The sequence below is a fragment of the Eschrichtius robustus genome, chromosome 16 (assembly GCF_028021215.1).
Source record: "Eschrichtius robustus isolate mEscRob2 chromosome 16, mEscRob2.pri, whole genome shotgun sequence".
NCBI classification, from domain to species: Eukaryota; Metazoa; Chordata; class Mammalia; order Artiodactyla; family Eschrichtiidae; genus Eschrichtius; species Eschrichtius robustus.
The window spans coordinates 72,806,624-72,829,527 of NC_090839.1; the positions used below are offsets into that span (position 1 = coordinate 72,806,624).

The 22,904-nt window shown below is 42.4% G+C and overlaps 1 protein-coding gene across 2 annotated transcripts in view; it reads left to right on the forward strand.

The window, feature by feature from the left end:
• Positions 1–22,904, forward strand: part of PRKCB (protein kinase C beta) — a 311,595-nt gene that overhangs the window by 108,401 nt on the left and 180,290 nt on the right. For both annotated transcript variants that reach the window (XM_068566188.1, XM_068566187.1), the window contains exon 3: positions 22,822–22,904. In XM_068566188.1, the coding sequence (XP_068422289.1) occupies positions 22,822–22,904 (83 nt within the window). The remainder of the gene's footprint in view (positions 1–22,821) is intronic.

Below are 22,904 nucleotides of genomic sequence, written 5' to 3' on the forward strand. Positions count from 1 at the left end.
TCGGCCAAGTTTGAATGATCTCTCTTTTGGCCACTGCAACTCACGCGGTTTGAGGAAAGACCATCTGTGAGTTGACATTCTTGTTAGAGCAAAACTAAGAGGACCATGGGGGTATCTTTAGCTGAGAAGCTAGAGGCCAAGTGAAACTCTACTCCTTAAGCAGCTTCTCGGATGGCTCCTCATGGAGCACCTGCTCACAGTGGCTTCCTGTTGAATTGAGTCGAAGATGCATTAAATGAACCCAGAGCATCACTGCTTCAAGCCATGGAGTCCCAGAACTCCGTCTCTGCTGAGGAGTAGCTTCATTAGGGCTCAGAGGACTAAAGCCAAGGGGTCTCTGTGGCCTGGCTGTTCCCTCCTTCATCATTGAAGGGTTATTTTTCATGTGCTCTGGAGGTCGCCTACCTGGATTTGAATCTTGCCTTTCCTACCTGCTGCTGTGTAATCTTCTTGGTCAAGTTACTTTCTCCCCCTGTGCTCACCTTCCTTTTCTGCATGGTAGGGATAATAACAGGACCTACTACGTGGCTGTTGTGAGGATTAAAGGAGCCAATATATGCTTGGCACGCAGTACCCGTTCTATAAGGGATAATGGTGATTCTCTCCTCTCATCTTTCATTTCCGACGAGCAGGGACTGTGTCTTGCCTGCCTTTAAATTCCACACTGTAAGTTGGGGGTCTCAAACTCAACTGTCTGCAGGGGCCTGGAAGAGAACTTAATTGGGTAAGTTGAGCCAAATGGGGACTGCTGTGAAGTGGAGAACACAAGGTGGTCTGGAAGGGGGAGCAATTATTCCTACAGTCAACACATGTTTATTGAGTATCTCCCATGTGCCAAGCATTGTTCTAGGCGTGGAGATAGAGCAGTGAATAAACCAGACAAAACTCCCGGCCCTCTTGGAGTTTCCGTGTTAGAGGACTCGGGTTTAACTGCTTTGTCACCACACAAGAATATGGGCCCTGGGGCTTCCCTGGTGGCGCAGTGGTTAAGAATCTGCCTGCCAATGCAGGGGACACGGGTTCGAGCCCTGGTCTGGGAAGATCCCACATGCCGCGGAGCAACTAGGCCCATGAGCCACAACTACTGAGCCTGCGCGTCTGGAGCCTGTGCTCCGCAACGAGAGAGGCCGCGACAGTGAGAGGCCCGCGCACCGCGATGAAGAGTGGCCCCCACTTGCCACAACCAGAGAAAGCCCTCGCACAGAAATGAAGACCCAACACAGCCAAAAAAAATAAATATAATAAATAAATAAATTAATTAAAAAAAAAAGAATATGGGCCCATTGTTGCCATAACTTCGATTTTTGGAGAGAAAAGCCAGAAACGGATTTTTAAAAACCACGAGAGAGTTTGAGATTAGCTGATGCAAACTAGTATATGTAACATGTCCTACTGTATAGCACAAGGAACTATATTCAATATCCTGTGATAAACCATAATGGAAAAGAATATGAAAGAGAATATATATGTATAACTGAGTCACTTTGCTGTACAGCAGAAATTAACACACCATTGTTAATCAACTATACTTCGATAAAATGAAAAAAAAAACCCCATGAACTCTCCTATTTAAGTATTGGCAATGTTTTTCTTTTTAACCTCTTTAATGGAGTATAATTGCTTTACAATGTTGTGTTAGTTTCTGCTGTACAACAAAGTGAATCAGCTATATGTATACACATATCCCTATATCCCCTCCTTCTTGAGCCTCCCTCCCACCCTCCCTATCCCACACCTCTAGGTGGTCACAAAGCACCGAGCTGATCTCCCTGTGCTATGCAGCTGCTTCCCACTAGCTATCTATTTTACATTTGGTAGTGTATATATGTCAGTGCTACTCTCTCACTTCGTCCCAGCTTCCCCTTCCCCCTGTGTCCTCAAGTCCATTCTCTATGTCTGCGTCTTTATTCCTGCCCTGCCCCTAGGTTCATCAGTACCATTTTTTTAGATTCCATGTATATGCGTTAGCATATGGTATTTGTTTTTCTCTTTCTGGCTTACTTCACTCTGTATGACAGACTCTAGGTCCATCCACCTCACTACAAATAACTCAATTTTGTTCCTTTTTACGACTAATATCCCATTGTATATACGTGTCACATCTTCTTTATCCATTCATCTGTTGATGGATATTTAGGTTGCTTCCATGTCCTGGCTATTGTAAATAGTGAACATTGCAGTGAACATTGTGGTACATGACTCTTTTTGAATTATGGTTTTCTCCGGGTATATGCCCAGTAGTGGGATTGCTGGATTATATGGTAGTTCTATTTTTAGTTTTTTAGGGAACTTCCATACTGTTCTCCATAGTGGCTGTATCAATTTACATTCCCACCAACAGTACAGGAGGGTTCCCTTTTCTCCACACCCTCTCCAGCATTTACTGGCAATGGTTTTATATTGTTTTATGAAGCACAGTGCGGGCCAAACCCAGGGAGGCCCGAGGCCGCCAGTTTGCAGCCCCCCGCTGTGAGATGCTTTACCAATAGCTCTGGGAGGAGGGGAGTCTCTGCTCTGGACACCAGCAGCTGGGCTGATGTCAGGGTCATCGGTGCAGAGGACACCTCCTCTCTCTCCCGCGGGGAGGTTCCCGTGCCTTTTCTGCCCACGGGGCAGATGACACTGCTACGTTGCAGACTGCAGGCAGCGAGAGCGAATATTCCTTCTCTCATCCTTCCCTCGGACAGCAGCTGTGGCTGGGTTCCCAGTCCCCATATAGCATATATCAGGAGGACAGAAGCAGTGCACATAGTTACCCATGGGGGCAAGAGGCTGGTGGTGGTGGCAGTGGTGACGTTCAGAAAATGCAGTGGGTCCGGGAAGCAGCCTTTGAAGCCAGAGAATTAATTATCTTTGTTGCCTGCATCTTTTAAAAGTGGAGAACTGATTTAGAAGCCTGTGTGGGGAGGATTGGGAATAGGATTGAGGAGAAAAGAACTTTAGGATGCTATCAGGAGTAATTCTGACAGCAGGAGGTTTCTGGAGAGGGAGTGGTGAGATGCCGGGGAAAATGTGAGAAAAGGTCATGGAGGTACTTTGTGTTCGGTGTGCACGGTGCTTCAGTGCTCGCTTTTACATGTGGTTACCTGTAAGTGGGGCGTGTGCTCTCTGGTTTGCCTCAGTCTCCACCACCCCCTATTGTACTTCACCCACTTGCTTAACTCATTTCTGCCACTAACCTTACCTTCATAGGTCTTAGAACTAGTGGCCTCTGCTCTGAGGAAGCCATATGGCAGAGTGCTTGAGACGGTGGACTCTAGGCTCAAAACCAGTCTCATCTGCCTTTTATTAGCCGTGTGTCTCTGGAAAAGTTTTTCTACCTTTGTGATTGTACCTGTCAGGATCCCAGCAGGAAACAGAAATCCCTCAGGCAGCTTCAATGAAGCATGTTTAATGAAGGGATTATTTAACACCTCTAGGGAGGAAGAAGCAAGTGGAGGAAATAGCGTGGGGACTATGGAGCTAAGGAAGAAGGGCTTGCCAGCACGAACAGTGGTCCTGGAGGGATGTGACTGCTTCCCGAATGGCAGCATCAAGGCAAGGAGGAAGGGGAGGAAGTACCCCAGCCTCTATCCTTCTCTCCAGTCACCTGTTTGTCCCACCCATTGGCTGAGCCCAGCTGGAAACCAGGAGGCAGGGGGACTAGATGATTAATTCTGCAGGGGTCAGCCCTCCAGGGCTCAGATCATAGCAGAGTCTGGTGAAGAATGGATCTGGCAGGGGAGCAGGGAAAACCGGCACACTGATCCTTGGTTTCCTAATCTTGAAAGTGGAGGATAATATGGCAGCCTGCCCCAAAAGGTTCTTGAGGTGAAAGTACTCACTCAGGGACGTGCCTGCCCAGTAAATGCTGAGATTCAGTGTGGGTCTCAAGGCATTCCTAGGGGCTGAGGGTCCAGCGAAAAGGGTTCTGTGTGCTGTCTCTCCATAAAATTTTTGGATGAAGGAAGCTTCTTCTCCATCCCCTGTAATGGGGACCTGGGAAAATGGCTTCTTTTGGGGGGAGTGCAGGTGGAGGGTAGCAGTTAAGAATTAAGACTCTGGAGCCAGATAATCTGGGTTCCAGCCTGACTGTCACTTGCTGTCAAGTTACTTAACTTCTCAAGCCTCATTTTTTTCACCTGTAAAATGGGGCTGTTAGTAATTCCTATCTCATTGGGTTGTGAGGATTAAATGAGTTAATCTATGTAAAGAGCTTAGAACAGTGCCTGGCACATAGTAGACAATCAATAGATATTAACTATTGTTGCTGTTGCCATCTCCCCCTTCCTTCTCCCCCCGCCTTCTCCTCCTTCATCGTCATCATTATTATCATCATCATCATCAGTATGGGTTAACTCCAAGCAAAACTGACCTGTTGTCAGTAGAGAATTTCCCACTGGATGGAGTCCATCCACCAGCCCTCTCGGGAGCTTCATTGATCATACCATTATCCTTTCATCCTCCCACAGATATGATATTTCAGGGAGTGATTGATGGGTGTGTGTGAGTGTACGTGGGGAGGGGTGGGCTTGTGCCTGACTCCGGGGACACAGTGCTTTGTTATGCAGAATAGCTTGCCTGTCATCCCACTACGAGCCCCTTCCTTGAAAAGTTCCAGGCTATTTTTGAAGCCCTCATGGCTCACATGTTCCTTTCTCCGTCATGTCAATGCCAGTACAGAAACATCAGAACCGTTTGGCAGAGTATAAAGCAAAAGAGATTTCAAAGTGCATGGAGGATGAGTGTTGCTCAAATGACAGGGTATTAAGACGTGACAAGAATGCTGAGTTTCGAGACTGCAGCAGCTTGTGCGTTTGTATTTAGATCTTGTTGGATTTCTTGGGAAATTAGTGGAGGTGCCAAAGGCTAACGTCATCTCTAAGAAGGCACCAAAGGGTAGAAACACCCCGTGACCCTCCCCCGCCATAAATACACTCCGGAAGATCAGTAAAGGATGCCTGAGTGAGTGGGTGGTTGCCCGGGCAACTCCTGGACTCTGGGCCACAGGGTTCTGCAGGTGAAGCAGCTGGCGATGGAGGGAAGCGCATCAGCACTGGCTGCCCTGGAGCTTTGCTGCTGACGCAAAGCCGCACACTGGAGTCTCACAGCGTGCGGGCCAATATGTGGATCTGAGCGTGAAGGCACCAAACCCTCACCGTTTGTACATTTTATTACAAACGTAATATTTTATTTACCCTTCCTGCTCTTTCCTGAAGGGCAGAGAATGACTTTGGGGACAGGTAGACCTGAGTCCCGGTCCCTCCTCTGCCTCTTACTAGCTCTTTAATCTTGGGCAAGTAGCTTTAAGATTCCGGGAATCTTTCTGAACCACTGTTTCTTCATTTGAAAGGAATTGTTGCAGCCCTTATGGGATTAGAGATCATGGTGTCGCAGGGCCCCTGGGACTCAAAAAATGTTTGTGGAACTGCCCTGTTGTATTAAATGCTCAAATAGTCCCAAAGGGAGGATAAGTAGACCTGCTTCCACAAATGGGGAGACTTAGGTGCAGAGTGGCTTGTGCACACTGCACAGGGTGAGCACTGGGGCCTGAGTCTCCAGGCCTTCCTTTGAGGGAGGCAGTATGGAGTAGTGGTTAGGGCTTACCCACTTTCTGGAGTCCCTTGGCAGGTTTTCTAAACCTCCATAAGTCTCACTTTTTCTCTCTGTGAAGTGGGAGATAGTCATAGACTTGCTTTCTTTAGTTGTAGTGAGGGTTACACAAGATAACCTTACAAGCACTTAGCATGTGCTTGGGGGGATAGTAAGCACTCAATAAAGTTGCTGTTGTTATTGCTAGTAGTATTACTGGTGGTGCAGTAATAGTAGTAGTAGTAGTAGTTGTTGCAGTTGTAGTAGTGGTAGCAATAGTAATAGTATGGTTCCACTGGTTTGTGAATGTTGACCTCTGGCAGCATTGCAAATCTTTGTCCTTTTTCTCCCCTCCTCTGAGGACAGACAGTGTCTAGCTACTCTCCACGAGATCCTTTCTCTAGGGCCACCATTCTCCACCCTTCTCTGCCCTGCCCTGTGTCTGGGGAGGTAAACCCCAGTGGACTGCATCTCCTGGACTCCCCTGCTGATGGCTTTTGTCTTGAGTTGGGCCAATTGGAGGTGGCAGCCAGAGACTAAAGGGCAGGAGGAGAGAGAGTTTGGGGTTATTTCCACCCTCTACACCCTCCCTCCATCTCTGGCCTCCTTCTGCAGTGACAGCTCCTGGCCAGCGGTCGCTCTTCCTTGGTTTCAGCTCTCACTGGGCTCTTGTTATTCTTTTTCATTAGATTATACCTGTAGCCCTACGTGTGGTAACGGTTTTCCACAGTTGCTAGTGTTTTTTAATTGAACATCTGGAGTGAATTCCATTTCCTGCTGAGACCCCAAGAGACCTATACACCTATTAAAAAATAATGTATTGGATTGTTTTCATTCTAAAAAATAAAGTGGTACAACCATTTTGGAAAAAAGTGGCAGTTTCTTATACAGTTAAACATAGAATTACTGTATACCATTATTAGGTATTTACCAAGATAAGTTAAATTATATGCCCACACAAAGACATAAATAAATATTCATAGCAGCTTTATTCATAATAGCCAAAAACTGGGGGGAAAAATCCTCAAATATCAATCAACAGATGAACGCATAAACAAACCTGGGAATAATTATATAGTGGAATACTACTCAGCAATAAAAATGAACTAACTACTGATATTGACAACTGCATTATTAATCATTAATAGTCAAAACATTATTCTGAGTGAAAGAAGGCAGACACAAAATAGTACATACTGTGTGGTTCCATTAATCTATGCTAACAGAAAGCAGATCAATGGCTGCCAAAGGCTGGGGCTGGGGTGAACGGATTTAACTGTAGAAGGGTACAAGGGAACTTTTGGGGTGATGCAAATGTTCTTTTGATTGTGGATAATTACACGGATGTAATGCATCTGCCAGAACACATCAAACTGTACATCTAGAATGATATATTTTATAGTATATATTTTTTCTAATAGATTTTAGATTTCTATATAATGTTGAAAAACTGCACAAATTTGTATGGAATAAAGCCTAGAAAAATGAAAACTAGAGATTGAATAGTAATCTAATTAATCCTAGTATGTATGATAAAGGAGGGAAAATTTGGGTACCATAATTTCTCTCTTCATGGTGTTGGACTTAAATCAGTTGAAATGTATTTCCATACCATAATTTAAGCTTCAATAAAAGTTTGCTTAATTCTTTGTGTAGTGAAAAAAACCCCAGCCTCATGAAGTTTATAAAATTCTACATTTGCTTTATTATTTTAAAATATTAGAGGAATAAAGAATTATAAAAAGAACAAGACCCCAAAGTCCTTACAACCAGACATCACTCCCCCCATCAACATTTCAGGTGTTATGTGTTTCCTTCCAGTTTTTTCTTTTTCCGTACTTAGATTTTCCACCCTCAGCAGACTTATTCAAATAAAAAAGAAAGCAAGTGCAAAGTCTCCATCATGAGGGCATTTTTGTTATGACTTTACTTGTCTCAGGGCACCTAGCATGATGGTGAGGAGCTTGTATCCTGCATCCCAAATATATTGGGAGGAAATGAAAATGTTTAGTCTGCTGAAGGGGAGATGGGTCGGGTGGGGGGGGGGCACGGTCGTTGGCTTCAAATCTCTATCAGTCAATCAGTCAATTAAATATTATTGAACTTCTTTCATGTGCCAGCACCAGTAGTACGGTAGTGAACACAGCATGTGGTTCTTCTGCTTGGAGTTAGTCTGGGAGGGAAGGGTATTATTCTTAATAGTAATAACAACAATGGCAATATCAGTCACTAATATTTATGATGAACCTACTATGTGCCAGGTATTAAGGCTTATTTTTTCTGTTCAAGTTTTTAATTTGTCGTTCTGTTTAATCTCCCAGCACTCTATGAGTAGGTACTCTTTTTATCCCCATTATATGATTAGAAATAATAAAGTGGCTTAGAAAGTTTCAGGCCAGTGGGATTGCACAATAAGCAGGTTAAACCTAGGCTGGTGGGTCAGGAGAACTGGGGGAAATGGCATCTCATCTGAGATCTGAGGGATGACAGGCATTAGAGAAACAAGATGACAGCTTCGGAGAACACAGACAGGGGCTATTTTTGCACTGAGGGAAGTAGGCTGGTTTTGAGTGATAATTTGGGGTCAGGTGTGACAGAATTGGTGACTGGAAGTGAGTAGTGAGGGAGGAGCCAAGGGTGGCTCTCGGGATGAGTAAGAGGAAGCATCAGAAGTGAGGCAGAAGTTTAAACTAAGTAGCATTTAGATTCTCACCAGAGATCTTGATTATTTCCCCCCCTCTGTCAAAAATACAAACGCTGCATTCAGAGGGTCAGTATCAACATAGTCCTTATTTTTTTCCTGTGAACACCGATGAACCTCTGAAAATTGGAAAAACCTTGACTTTATTACCTGTGGTTAATTCTTTAAGTTTGGGTTCAGAGGTGAGGTGCTACAAATGTCTAATGTAAAGAACTACAAGTGTGTCCCTGAAATAGAACAATAACAACTTTGTTTCCTCAACGCACTGGTTTCCAGGGTTGAACTGAATATAAGGTGGATACAAATGGAGACTAAATTAGTTGAAACACCAAGCATTTTCCTAAAATTCCCTTTTTACTTCCCTTTGATGATCTTTGATGATTTATGTTGCTATTATTTGAATATTCAAATCCCTTTTTGTAGAGTCTGGGAAGCATAAATAAAAGTAGGGATGGAGACAAGGGACTTAGTTTTTTGTGTATATATCTTCACTGTTACCTGTGCTAAGGTTGTGGTAAAGAAAAATATATCAATATGCTTGGAAAATTTTCAGCTTTACAGATATCATGTTACTTTATGTGAATTTAAACTTGTCTAATAACAGGGCGAAGGCGAAGGAATGTAAATGTTATTAATTTAAACAATGGGATACTACGTGATTTTTTCAAAGACCTTTTGAATGTAACCATCATCTCCTCTAAAGTATATATCTTATCGTATTTAATAAATTGTTTTATAAAAGCAGCAACAACAGAAATGAGGCAGAAGAACAAGAACTTGGTTTGGGGCAACTTCAGTTTGAGATCCAAATCGTGGTGCTGAGCAAGTAGGGGAGAGCTCTTGGCTGAGAGGTGCAAATTTGGGAGTCACCAGCATGAACAGATTTACAAAGTCTGTAGATTGACAAGATGGCCTGGGGAGTGTCCACAGGGAAGAGACCAGCACCTGGGACAGACCTTTGAGGAATTCCAGTAGGTTAAGGGGTAGGGGGAACAGGAGGAGGAGCCAGGGAAAGGGGGAAGGGGCCACGGAGGGCAGGATCGGGAAGTTACAGGGAGGCTGAGTTCTGTGCAGTCTAAAGAACTTTCTAGTATTAGAGTTGTTCTTAGGAGGTGGAGCAGTCCTTGTCCTGGAGGTGTGCAATGAGAAGCTTGATGACCATCCCTCAGGGATGTTGTAGAAGGGGGTGAGATCAGATGTCTTTGAATTGGCCAGAGTTGTTCGGTTCTTTGTAAGCAAAAAAAATTGACTGTAGGTGTCTTAAAAAGCAAGTAGAAAGGTATGGGTTTCTACATGCACGCAGTGCCAGGCCTTAGAAAGAACAGGGTCCAGAAGAATGGACCCTGAACAGTGGACCCTGGAACAGGGTCCAGGACAGTGGCTCTTGGATCTAGGTGGCAGGAAGTAATGGGCTACCTTCACATGGCAACACTACTGATTCAAGAATCAAATTCAAGCAAGAGTTTGATTGGCTGATCTTGGGTCACATGCCCCACCCCCCTTGGCCAGGGGAGAGCTGGGCACCTTGACTGACAGCACCACCAAGACTGCACATCATGGAGCAAGGCTGGTTTCCCAAAGGAAAATCAACATGCCACTTACCAGAAGGGAGAATGGATGCTGTGCAGGCAAAACCAACAGATGCCCGCTATAATCTCCATGGCCCTGTCTTTGATTGGGTGATATTTGCAATGTTCACATAACAGGCCACCCCTCCTTGCAGAGCTGTTGCTAGTGTTTTGCCTGCCAGAGGATTAAGTTTCTCTGTTTGCTTTTTAGAGTAAGTTAGGGGACTTGGATTGACATGAATTTATCTCTGGGCTTCAAGCCACTAGCTCTGGAGGCACAATTTGGCAGATATGACTCATGTTATTTCTTGACATGACAGTCAAGAAAAGACTTGGCCTTGTGGCTATGTGGCCCCTCCTTCATGAGCAAGGGTAGGAGCTGGTAGTAGACAGATGGTGTAAATCTCTGTTGCATCCGCGAGGTGGGTGTGCCCATCCTACAGGCACTTACTGAAAAGAAGCCCAAGTAACAGGCGCCTGTGGATAAAGGAGACCTGTCAAATCTTATACCTCCTGGTACTTTCTCTTACCTGAGCAAACTCCTAGGTGCAGCCATCCTCATAGTACTACGATATTTAGAGGAATAAGGGTAGGGTGAAACACTGTATCCCATCTTTCCTCAATTCACCAACACTGACTGATAGAATTGAATGTTCTTAATATCAAGCCCCTAAATAAAAAAGAAAAGAGATCTATTTACAGGAACACATGAAACACAGGAGAAAAGAGGGGCCCTCACTGCCCATCCTCTAACTTCTCACCTTTGGTTTATTAGTCATACGTTCTTTGGTCTCAGGAAACAAAAACCCAATTCAAGTTGCTTTAGACAAGGAGGGATTTGTTGACTTATACAGAAAAGTCAAGGGGTTCTCCCTTCAGGCTTGGTTGAATCCAGGTGCTCATATGTGGTTATCAGATACCTGTTGGCTCTGCTTTTCTCTTTGTTGGCTTCATTCTCAGAAAAGCTTTTCCTTAGTGATAATAAAGATGGCAGATGCAGACTCATTCCCCACCAGCTTAGCAGTACTGCTGGAAAATAAATCTTCTTTCCTAATAAATTCCAGCAAGAGCCCTGAAGTTGATTCTCACTGGGCGCCTTGAGTCACATGCCCATCCCTGAATCCACACTGTGGCCTGGGTCCTATGTCCACCCTGGGAGCTGGGCGTGAGGGCATCCTTAGCCAGCTCACAGGAACTGGGGATCAGATGCCCCAAATAGAAGCTGAGAGGATGGATGCTGGTTGGGCGTGTTCACCACACTTGGTTTCGGGACCAGCTCTTCTCCTGGTCTGAGAGCTCTAGGGTGGGATGTAGCTGGTGAATGAAGGGATGTTGATTTTTCCCCTTAGGCCGTGGCATTTTGTCTTACTGCCCCCGCCTTTGGGGCCTGATCAAAAGGGGGAGGCCAAAGGGGTCAAGAACAGTCTCCATGTGTTATCCAAACAAGCAGGATATTCCCAGCAGCTGTCCTGCCCAGGCCCTTCTCCCCAGGGTTGGTATAGCAGAAGGTGGTGGTGTGGGGCAGCTATCTTCTCATGGATTTGTTTACTTCTGAGGCCTGTCCTTTACCTCTTGTTGGCTGCACTGCTTTATCTGGCTTAGTTAAATAAATTTGGTAACATTATAAATGAAAACATTCCTTTCCTGCATTTGCTGACCACTGCAAGGCTATTGCTTTTGCTTTTGAGTTCTCTCTGTAGCACGGGGCTGTTGCTAAACAAATGAAGTTTGCTCTGCTCCCTCCTCTCTTACAGGAGGCAATCATCATCATCACAACTTTGCAAATTCCCTTTAACACTGGGTAAATAAATGGTAGCCCCATATGATGGAATAAGATGCAGTTATGGAAACAGGATGAGGTCATTCTCTACATACTGAGATAGAATGGGCCTCCAGCTGTGCTAGTTTGGGAAAAAGCATGGGTAGAGTGTGCAGATCAGCAATGCTCTTCAACATTTGAGTCACTTGTTCCCAGCCTCCCCCCAGTAACTCAGAATCTCTTGAGGTGGAACTTGAGCCCTCATATGTTTTGAAAAGTCCAAATGACTCAGTGTGCAGCCAGGGCTGAGAACCAGGGGTGTAGAATTGCATCATATGGTTGAAACAAAAAGGACATAGATAAAAAACAAAAAGGAAATAGAGAATTATACTACGTATATAGGTAGAGACTCACATGTGCTGACACACATGCAGAGAATATCTCTAGAAGGATAGACAAGAAATAGTTCCCTCCGATAATGGAGTAGAGCAGTGATTCTCAACCATATGCTCATCTGTAATGTTCGAATTTTAAGCCATAAGCATGGTATACAGTTTTAAAAAGAAATCCTCACTGCGCACCCAAGGCCGGCCAGGCAGGCCTGTGAGATGATTCTGAGCTCACGCAGCTTGACTGTGCTGGGGCCAGCCGCCCACAGAGGCACACATTGCCACCCATCGCCCCGGCCACAGCTGCCTTCCTCTTGACTCAGCCGTGGTGGGTGATTTCTGAGTGAGGGGGTGACCAAAAAAGTCCAGTCATTCATTTATTCATTCATTGTTAATGCACTCATTCATATTTTTATTAAGAATTAGATATGGGGCAGGTACATGCCAAGCACGTGAATCTGGTCTCATCCTCACAACTACATGTGAAGTAGGTGATCTTATCCCCATTCTGTGGTTGGGGATACTTTAGCTCAGAGATAATAAGTAATCAAGGTGAAAGTATTTGAGTCAGGAAGACCAGCTAAAACAGAGCTTGTAAACTGGTGGGACTCAGATGTTTTTGGATGGTCTGCACAGAGCTTTAAAAAAATTCCCATTTGGCAACACCGGACTAGCGCTCACAGGGCCATTGTTGAATGGAATTGAGTATCCCAGGGATGGACATGTGCTCTCTAGTTCATCCCAGCCACCCATCCCTGCTGTATTACACCAGGCTGGCTTCACTTAGTCACAAGGCCTGGCCTTTGTAGGCATTTAAGTTTGTAACCCCTGCAATAAAGTAGGTAGGATGAGCCAACCGTTATCTGTCCCATGGGGCTCCTGAGCTGAATTATCCTGTGGAATGTGTCATTTCTACTCCAATCTGGCCTTCAGTCTGCTCGCTGGAGAACTAAGCTCTCTGCCTTGAATTTCCTTGTGGCCATCATGGGGTGGGCTATTAGTAGTGATATATTTAGGGAACAGATTTGCACAGTAGGGAATGACTAAAATATATTATAGAAAGGGACAGTCATCCAGACTGGCAGGAGTGTGGGGTAATGGAGTGAGAGGAGATAAGAGTAAAGTTAGACGGTGGTTATATGTGGATGGATGGATGTCAGCCTGCGGTATTTGAACTTTATTCTTTAGGCCAGTGCTGTCCAATAATACTTTCTACGATGAGTGCCCAAAGTGGTAGCTTCTAGCCACATGTGACTATTAAGCACTTGAAATGTGGTTAGTGTGAACGAAGAACTGAATTTCAAATTTCATTTAATTAATTTAAATTGGCATAGCCCCATGTCACCTGTGGCTACCATATTGGACAGTGCAACTTTAGATGATAGGCAGCCAGTGAATGTGTTGGAGCAGGGAAATAATATCAAGCTGAGGTTTCACAGGATGAATTTTCCAGGAGTGTGTAGGCTGCAGGGGGTGGAGGGAAGTAGGTAGGAATAATATTGACAGTATTTATTATATGTTAGGCTCTTACTGTGTCCACACACTGTGCTAAGATGACCTCATTTAATCCTCACAACAACTCTATGAGAAAAGCACTGTTATTATTTCTATTTTATAGACTAGGAAACCAAGACACAGCAAGGTCAGTGGACTTATTCAAGGTCACAGAGGTAACAAATAGTGGTGCCTGGTGTAGCGTCCGGGCAGCTTGGCTGCAGAGCTTGGACTGTAAACCTCTAACCTGGAAGGAAGTAAATAAACCTTCATTGAGAGCTTACTTTGTGCCCTGATGCTGTGCACCTGTACACGATGTCTCATTTAGATATCATGGCAATCACATAACATTGGTGGTCTTATCTCCTCTGTGCTTATGGAAACTTTGGCTCATAGAGATGAGATATCAAGGCAGGCTCATCAATTTCGAGGGAGACCAGTTAAGGTTTCATTGCAAAATTCCACATCTGAGTTACTGAGGGCGGTTAGGGTGGAATCAGCGAGGAGTATACAGGAGGATATGGTATGAAAGATGTTGCGAAGGAAGAATCAGTAGGATTTAGCAATTGATTGGATGGCTGGGGTGAGGAAAGCGGGGGAGGATTTCTTCTGGAACAGTGAGATGAATGACAAACACAAATGCAGCCACGCCATGTGAGTTGAGAGTGTGGGCTCAAGAGAAAGACAAACCTGGTTTCAAATACAAGCATTGCCACCGACTAGCTGGACACCCTTGGGCAAGTCATGTCTCCCTGAGTGTCAGCATCCCTGTCGTTATAACGCGGATCAAAACACCTTCCTCACAGGGCCGTGATGTGGCTCAGGTGAAACCATGGATGTGAAAGCCCTTCCAGACTCAAGTCCATGGCCATGTGAGTCACTCTTCTGAATGCCAGTGAGGTCAGGTGTTAGGTGGCGATGGTTACCAGGCCATTCTGCCTTTGATCATGGAGATGGTTCCAGAAAGCATGTGGGGGAGCCCCACCTCATCTTGGACACTAGGCAGAATTTCGTGCCTGTGAGTCAGCTTTGACCTGGGAGGAAAGCGGGGTCCTCCCTGGCCATCGCAAAGCAAAATTGCGATGCTGGTGCCTCCAACTCAACTGCCCCTTTCCACCAATCACTTTGTGTGTGTTGTCTCATTTGAGCTTCACAACAGCCTTCTCAGAGTAGGTACTGCTATCATTCCTATTTTGGAGAAGGAGACGGAGGCTCAGAGAGGCATAGTAATAGTAATTGGGATAGTATTGCCATAGTAATTGGGCTAATGTCCTTCAGTTTATGGCTCATAAAATGAGGGTTCAAACTGAGGTCCATCTGATCCAGAGGCCTGGCCTGTAGCTCTTGCAGATTGTGGATTTCTCTCTCGAGAAATGGCTGTTTGGGGGCCTCCTGAGAGAGATGAGAGCTGAGGAGAGTGTTGAGGGTCCTTCTCTTTCTTCTCCCAACACAGACATCTGTAGCCAGTGCTGGGATATCTATCTCAGGTAATTATGGATTCAGGGACAAAGATTGCTTCCCAAAGATGTCAGTTTCCCATTTTAGACCCTGGTGAGAATAGGGTACAAGAGATGGATCAACTCCAAAGAGAGAAAATAAAAATCTAATGACTTCATCTAGTTCTCTTTGGATGCAACAAATAAATTATAATGGCTAGAGTTGGGCATTTGGGAGTGGGTGCAGTATGAGGTAGAGTTGGGGTCCCATTGCTTTCTGGGAGCAGATACTCCAGAGAGGTCTCCTGGGATCAATGAGCTGTTTCTGATCCTTGGCTGGTATATCAGTTTATTATTGCTGGTATAACAAATTACCACGAACTTAATGCCTTAAAATGACACAGATTTATTACCTTATAGTTCTGGAGGTCAAAAGTCTGAAAATGGGTCTCATGAGGCTAAAATCAAGATGCCTACAGGGCTTCATTCCTTCTGGAGGCTCGAGGGGACAATCTGTTCCTTGCCTTTTCTAGCTTCTAGAAGCTGTCCACATTCCTTGGCTTGTGTTCCTTTCCAGCAATGGCATCATTCCAGCCTCTGCTTTTATAGTCACACCTCCTTCTCTGACTCTTGAGTCTCCTGCCTCCCTCTAATAAGGACCCTTGTAATCACAATTAATTGGGCCCAACAGGATAATCCAGTATAATTCCCATTCTCAAGATCCTTAATGTAATCACATCTGCAGAGTCTATTTTGCCATGTAAAGTAACATAATCACAAGTTCCAGGGATTAGGACGTGGACATCTTTGGTGAGGTTGGGGAAAGACGTTATTCTACCTACAGGCCTGTGACCTTTGTGATTTTACATGTAATACGGGAGGAGTGGAGGAGGATAGTGCTTGGGACCTTAATCTCATTCTCTGCTGGAGCCAAGTAGCAGATTCCCCTTTTAAACAGGTCCTGCATGCATTCTCCTATCTGACCCTCAGACATTTTCATTGCTTATCTGTCCCTTAGGCATTTGAGTTTGAGACCGCATTGTGTAGTCCTAAGAAAGCATGGCTACGGGTTGGATTCAGAGGGCTGTAGGCTGCAGGCTTTTAACCTCTACAGAGCAAGGAGTTATTGAATAAACTGTGAAGCATCTAGGAATTCTTGGCTCTTACGAGATACCTGTTTGAAAGTAGGACCTGGTACGTGTTTCAGCAGCTCATTGAATGTTGGCTCTTATTTAAGAAAAGCTAGTTTTATCCTGAATTTGCCAAATAGAAATGTGGGGGTGTTTGTTTGTATCACAAAAAGGTTTAGTTTGTTTCTTTAAATAGCCAGCCCTACTACTTTTCTGTGAAGTGTTTTAGTTAGTGGGAAATGTGATTTGCAGAACTTTTTAGAAACGCGTTGTGTAAAGTAAGTACCTGCACTGGAAGCTTACCAACTTTCCAGTCTGTTCCCAGCTTCTCTGTAGAGTACACCGGAGTATAGCCAAGTGCCTTGGCTTATTGAGTCTACCTTGGTGGGGATGGATTGTTTATTTTGTGGCTAATTGGAAGGCTGCCTAAAGAGACCTTGTTGATGACTGGTGTCTTCCTACCCCTGTCTATGGTGGTAGAATGTGGAAGGCCAGCCAGGAGCTACAGCTACCATGAAGTTGATTGGGCTTTCTTCTTTTTCTGTGGCTGATGATATTCATTCTTTTGTTCATTCATTCACCAAACATTTATTTACATATCAGTTTTGTACCAGGAATTGTGGTAGACACTAGGAAGCTAGAGATGAGCCCCCCTCCTTCCCTCAAAGAGAGTAAGGATGAATAAGATCATAACTATAATTTGGATATTTTGAAGAAAGGTTCTAGACTAAAGTAGTTGCCTATAAATGGTGAATGGTGGGGGGGGGGACAACTTTCCTAAACATTTCTGGGTTAAGGAAGAACTGAAAACCACAGTAATAGGCCACTTAGAAACTTAAAACAATGATGGCACTAAATATAAAACACAGGATGCAGCCAAACCTGTGCTTGAAAGGAAAGTTTTTAGCTTTAAAATCTTAAACTTTTAATGAAGAAGAATGGGAAGAAATTAACTGAACAGTCAATTCAAGAAGCTTTAAAAAGAATAATGAATAAAAGCAGCAGACATTTGTTGAATACTCATGATACGCTAGGCACAGTCCTGAGCATGGATTAGCTCGTTTAATTCTGACAACACCACTGTAATATGGGTATTATTATTATCACCGTCATTTTTCAGGGAGAAAACTGAAGCACAGGGAGATAAGATAATGTGCCCACGTACTATAGTTTGCAAATGATGAATGCATCCAAACCTGGCCATTTGACTCCAGATACTCCCAACTAATAAGGAATAAAAGTACAAATACAAATAAAAGAAGTAGGACAAGTGAGAGTAAAACTAACAATTAATCAAGTAGGAAAAAAACAATAGAATTGAGAAATATGTCCATGATTTGCTTCTTTAAAATGAAAGAATAATAAAATAGACAACAAGGAAGATGAACCTCTGGAAAAAATAAAAAGAGAGATTCCCTAACAATACAACGTGAAGAAAGCATGAGAAAGGGCACAGCACCATCCCAGATAACATGATGCTGTGGAAACACACTGAGAAGAACACTATGGATAATTCCAAAGGAAAATATAAATTCCAAAAGTTAGTTTGAGAAGAGAGTGAGGGAGAGGTGAAGCTGGTGAAAGCTCCAAATGGGACAGGACTGTCTGCTGTCATCCCTTTTGTTCCACATTGTTCTGGAAATTCTTGACATGGAAATCTAAGGGGAAAAAAAAGAGGCCTATCTATCAGGGAGGAGAAGAGAAAAATGTTATTATTGGGGATAATATGATTCTCTACCTGGAAAACTCAACAGAAGCAACTGAAAACGCACAAAAACTATTACAAATTTAAAAAATGCTTACAAAATAAATACACTGAAAGTTTATTTCTTTCCTATTTGTAAATGATAACCACTTGGATAACAAAATGGGAGAAATTTCAAAAATCATAATAGCGTAGAAAAAGGACCTCTCAGATAATACTAAGAGAGAAATTTGTAGAACTATAGAGAAAATTAAGACTTTACTGGGAGACATAAAATAAAATTTTAACAAAGGGACACCCTATTCCTGCTAGAAAGACTCATTGTTACGAAAGTGTTAATTACCCAAGTCCCAGTAAATTTTTTTTCTGGGGGTGGGGGTGGGGAATTGACTAAATATAATTCCAATAAAAATTACATCGGTTTATTTATTTGTTTGTTTATTTATTTATTTATGGCTGTGTTGGGTCTTCGTTGCTGTGCGCGGGCTTTCTCTAGTTGCAGCGAGTGGGGGCTACTCTTCATTGTGGTGCAACGGGCTTCTCTTGGCAGTGGCTTCTCTTGTTGCGGAGCATGGGCTCTAGGTGCATGGGCTTCAGTATTTGTGGCATGTGGGCTCTGTAGTTGTGGCTCGCAGGCTCTAGAGCGCAGGCTCAGTAGTTGTGGTGCACGGGCTTAGTTGCTCTGTGGCATGTGGGATCTTCCCGGACCAGGGCTTGAACCCGTGTCCCCTGCATTGGCAGGTGGATTCTTAACCACTGTGCCACCAAGGAAGTCCCTCCATCGGTATTTTTAAAAGCTTGATAAACCAATTCTAAAGTTCACTTGGAACTCGTGGTGACTGCCAAGAAAATGTTAAGGACAATGAGGGAGGACTTGCCCAACCAAGATATAACATATTATAAAGGTACTATAATTAAATCCCATATTGCTTTATTACAAGACAGATCAGTGGAACAGAACAGAAGGCCCAAAGACAGACCCCAGTGTTTATAATTATTTAGCATATAATAAAGTTGGCATTTGAGATCAGTGGGGAGGGGATGAATTATTCAGTAAAAGATGCTGGCACAATTGATTATCTATTTGGAAAAAAATGGCAAATTAGATCCCCATGTCATTTCAGGTACCAAGAAATTACAGATGGATAAAAGAGTTTAAAGTGCAAATGATGCCATATAAAAGTTAAAAAAAAAGAATTGTATTTACAGGAATTTGGGTCATATGGGAAGGCCTTTTGAAGTGCAGTTGGATTAAGTTTTCTTTGTCCATTTTTTTCTTTTAGTGGTCTGCAAGTTGTATATAATACTTCTATTCTTATTTTTATTCTTAATTGTTAACACACATATTTAAACTTATAATGTCCTAAATGCAGTTTCTCAATACCTGTAAACTCCTGAGGAATAAGACAAGACTCCTAGCATATTGCAATTTTATAGTCTTTTTCCCAACCCCATCTCTTTACGACTTAAGTCCCTCTTCCCCTGCCCAGCTTTTCTTTTTGTTCTTTCACCACTGTTTGTTATGCCCCATTCATTCATTTTGTTGTTGTTTTGCGGAGTGTATATTCTCTATTACTTCTTTTGTGGGAAGTAAATTTTCCAAGTTCTTATATTCTGGAAATGTCTTTATTTTGTACTTTCACTTGAATGCTCGTTTGGCTATGTATGGGGTTTTAGGTTCAAACGACTTTTTCTAAACCTTTGAAGACATTGCTCCACTGTATTCTAGAATTCAAAGTTGCAGGCGAGAAATCTGACGTTAAAATTATTTTTGTTCCTTTGTCAGTAATCTTTCTCCTCTTCTCTTCCTGCCACTGCTGGACACGTCCTCACAATGCTCTCAGAGCCTTGATAATCCTCACCATTAGTTGTTTTTTTCATTCATATCTATTGACACTTGATAGTTCCTTTCAATTTAATAACTCAAATTCTTCTTAATCTTTAGAGGACTTCCTTCTATTTTCTTTAATTACACATTCTTTACCATTCTCTCTGTTCTTTCCTGAATATCCTTCTATATGGATGTTAGAATTTTGGGATCTATCCTACAGTTTTGTATCGTTTCCTTTATTTTTTCTTGCTTTTTTGCCGAATTCTGGGAAAATCACTCAGTTTAGACTTCCAGTTTGGTAAGTTCCTCTTTAGCTGTCTCCATTCTATATCAGCCCAACCACTGAGTTTCCAATTTGGGCAGCCGTATTTTTCATTTCCTGACCTTTGTTTTTCTTTGACTCTTTGTTTTGTTTCAAAATGAAAGTGGGCTTATTTTCCCTGATTATATAATTAATATGTACTCATTGTCAACATTTCAAACAATACAGATGTAAGATTGTAAGTGAAAAGAATCTGTAGTCCTACTACCCAAAGATAACGATCAGTGACATTTTTTTGGCCACTGCTCATGTATTTCTCTCAGCAGTCACAGATGTACAGGCACAGAGAGGGACCACCCCACCCCCCCCCACCCCCCACAACACAAACACACTGTTTGACACAAATGTCTTCATACAAAGCATATATTATTTATAAAATACAGTAAATACTAAAACAGAAAGGGGAGAAAGCAAAGGAGAAAGAAATTGGCCCCTTTGGAACTCTTTTTTTACACCACGAGGGTTTAAAATGTTTTTATTATAGAAAATATACATAAAAGTAGAGAGATTAGTATAATGAATCCTCCTGTGTCCATCAGCCAGGTTAAATAATGATCAGTCAAGACGAATTTTTTTTCCCATCTATAACCCTGCCCTTTCTATCTCCTTTATGTCACACTGAATTATTTTGAATAGAATCACCTTATCCATAAAGATTATAGGATGTATTCTTAGAGGTAAGTATTCTTTAACAAAAATAATCATAATACCATTATTACATCAAAAATTATAATTCCCTAATATCAATAACAATGATTCTCTCATACCATCAAAAAGTGAATATTTCCACTTTTCTGATTGTCTCATAATTTTTAAAAACTATTAGTTTGTTTAAATTAGGATCCAAACAAGGTCTACATATTGCATTTAGTTGATATGTTTCTTAAATCTCTTTGAATGTATGTCTCTCCTCTGCCCTGCCACTTTCCTCTTGCAGTTTTCCATTTTTGTTTGTATGTTGTTGTTGTTTTGAGCAGTTTTAGTCATATAGAAAACCTGATTGGAAAATGCAGAGTTTCCGTATACTCCCTCAACCCCATTTCCACCCTAGTTCCTCCAATTATTAACATTTGCAAGTGAAATAAATCAGAAAGAGAAAGAGAAATACCATATGAACTCACTTATATGTGGAATCTATAACAAAAACAAAACCAAACCAAAAACAAAAAGCAAACTTGTAGATACAGAGAACAGATTGGTGGTTGCCAGAGGTGGGGGTGGGGAGTGAGTGAAATGGGTGAAAGTGGTCAAAATAGATAAGTTCTGGGCATGTAATATATAGCGAGGTGATTATAGTTAATAGTACTGTAGTGTATATTTGAAAGTTGCTAAGAGAGTAGATAAAAGATCTTATTACAAGAAAAAAAATTATAACTATTTTTGGTGATGGATGTTGACTTACAGTGATGATCATTTTGCTATGGTCATATATATATATATATAGAATCATTATGTTGTACACCTGAAACTAATATAATGTCATATCAATTATATCTCAATTAAAAAAATGAAGACAACTATATTCAATATCCTATGGCAAACCATAATGGAAAAGAATATTAAAAAAAGAATGTAAAAAAATGAAATAGCGTGCCTTAGAGTCGTTAGGAGTATTAAATGAATTAATATATGTACAGTGCTTGTAAAGAATCTTGCATTAGTGTGGTACAGTTGCTACAATTGATGAGCCAATAGTGATACATCGTTATTAATTAAAAGCCATTGTTTATACTAGGGTTCACTTTTTCTTTTGTATATTCTCTAAATGCAGCCATCGCTACAGTATCATCCAGAAGAGGACAGATGCTCTCCTGTCCTCTTCCAGTTTATTTGTTGAAAAAACATCTTGTAGCTTACCCCATTCTTGTGTATTTAAATTTTTTTTTTCTCATTGCCTCTCTGTGGTGTCATTTAAAATGCGTCTCTGTCACTTGTAGTTGCGGTAAATTGGTAGTTGGATGAAGATTCTTGAACCGATTCAGGTGTGATTATTTTGGCAGGAATACTTCACAGGTGGTAGGATTCTTCATAGTACTTTCATCAGCAGGCAGGTAATGTCTTTTTCTGATGTTGGCAGCATTCATGATTGTTGCCCAGGTCCATTATATCACTAGTGGTAGCCCTGAGGTTTCCTGTTCTGTTTTCATTTACTGAGAATGTCCTTTAGAAAGATTCTGAGCGTGGTGCCCATCCTCCAGGAGCCCACAGTCTAGAGTTTATAAAAATAGATTTGAACAACAACAAAAAATAGTTTTATTTTGTATGTATTCTCTAATTGTCCCTCCCCCTAAGTAATATAGTCCCCAAATAGTGGAGCGTTTAACGCATACAAATTCAAATATATGTATGTACACATTTGGTTTCAAACTGCTAAAGTGACAACGTAAACATGTAGCCTATTTCTTCCACTTAGTTGACGGTTGCTCCTGGGTGAGATGCAGGTGTGGGTCCGCCGTTCCTGCTCACTCTTTTTCTACATGCCCTTCACATTATGCACATCTCTCTAAGTGTGATTCTAGTTATTAAATGTACATACTTCTTAAGCGTCATGGACCTAAACACAAGCCAACAGCTTCCTCTGGTGCCCGATCTGAAAAACAACATTCTATTCCAAAAGTAGTGGAAGATCATACAACTTAAGCGATCTTCAGGGGTGTGTAATTTTAAGCATGTGTGATCTTTTGAACCCTAGTGAACTTTGCAAGCGAAGTAATTTTCAAGTTGTAACGTCGGTGTACCCAAGAGTTTGACTTCAATAAAAGACAAGGTGCAGAAGCTGAAGGCATTGTTTATTTTGGTATAAAGCCTTTACTTGTCGTGAAGTCCAGGTTTAACGATTTCTTCCTCTCTTCCCCTCCTTTTCTACTCTCCACTTTCCTTTTCCCCCACTCCTACCCTTATTTTCTCTTTTGCAGTCTGCTGTTTTGTCGTGCACAAGCGGTGCCATGAGTTTGTCACTTTCTCCTGCCCAGGCGCTGACAAGGGTCCAGCCTCCGAT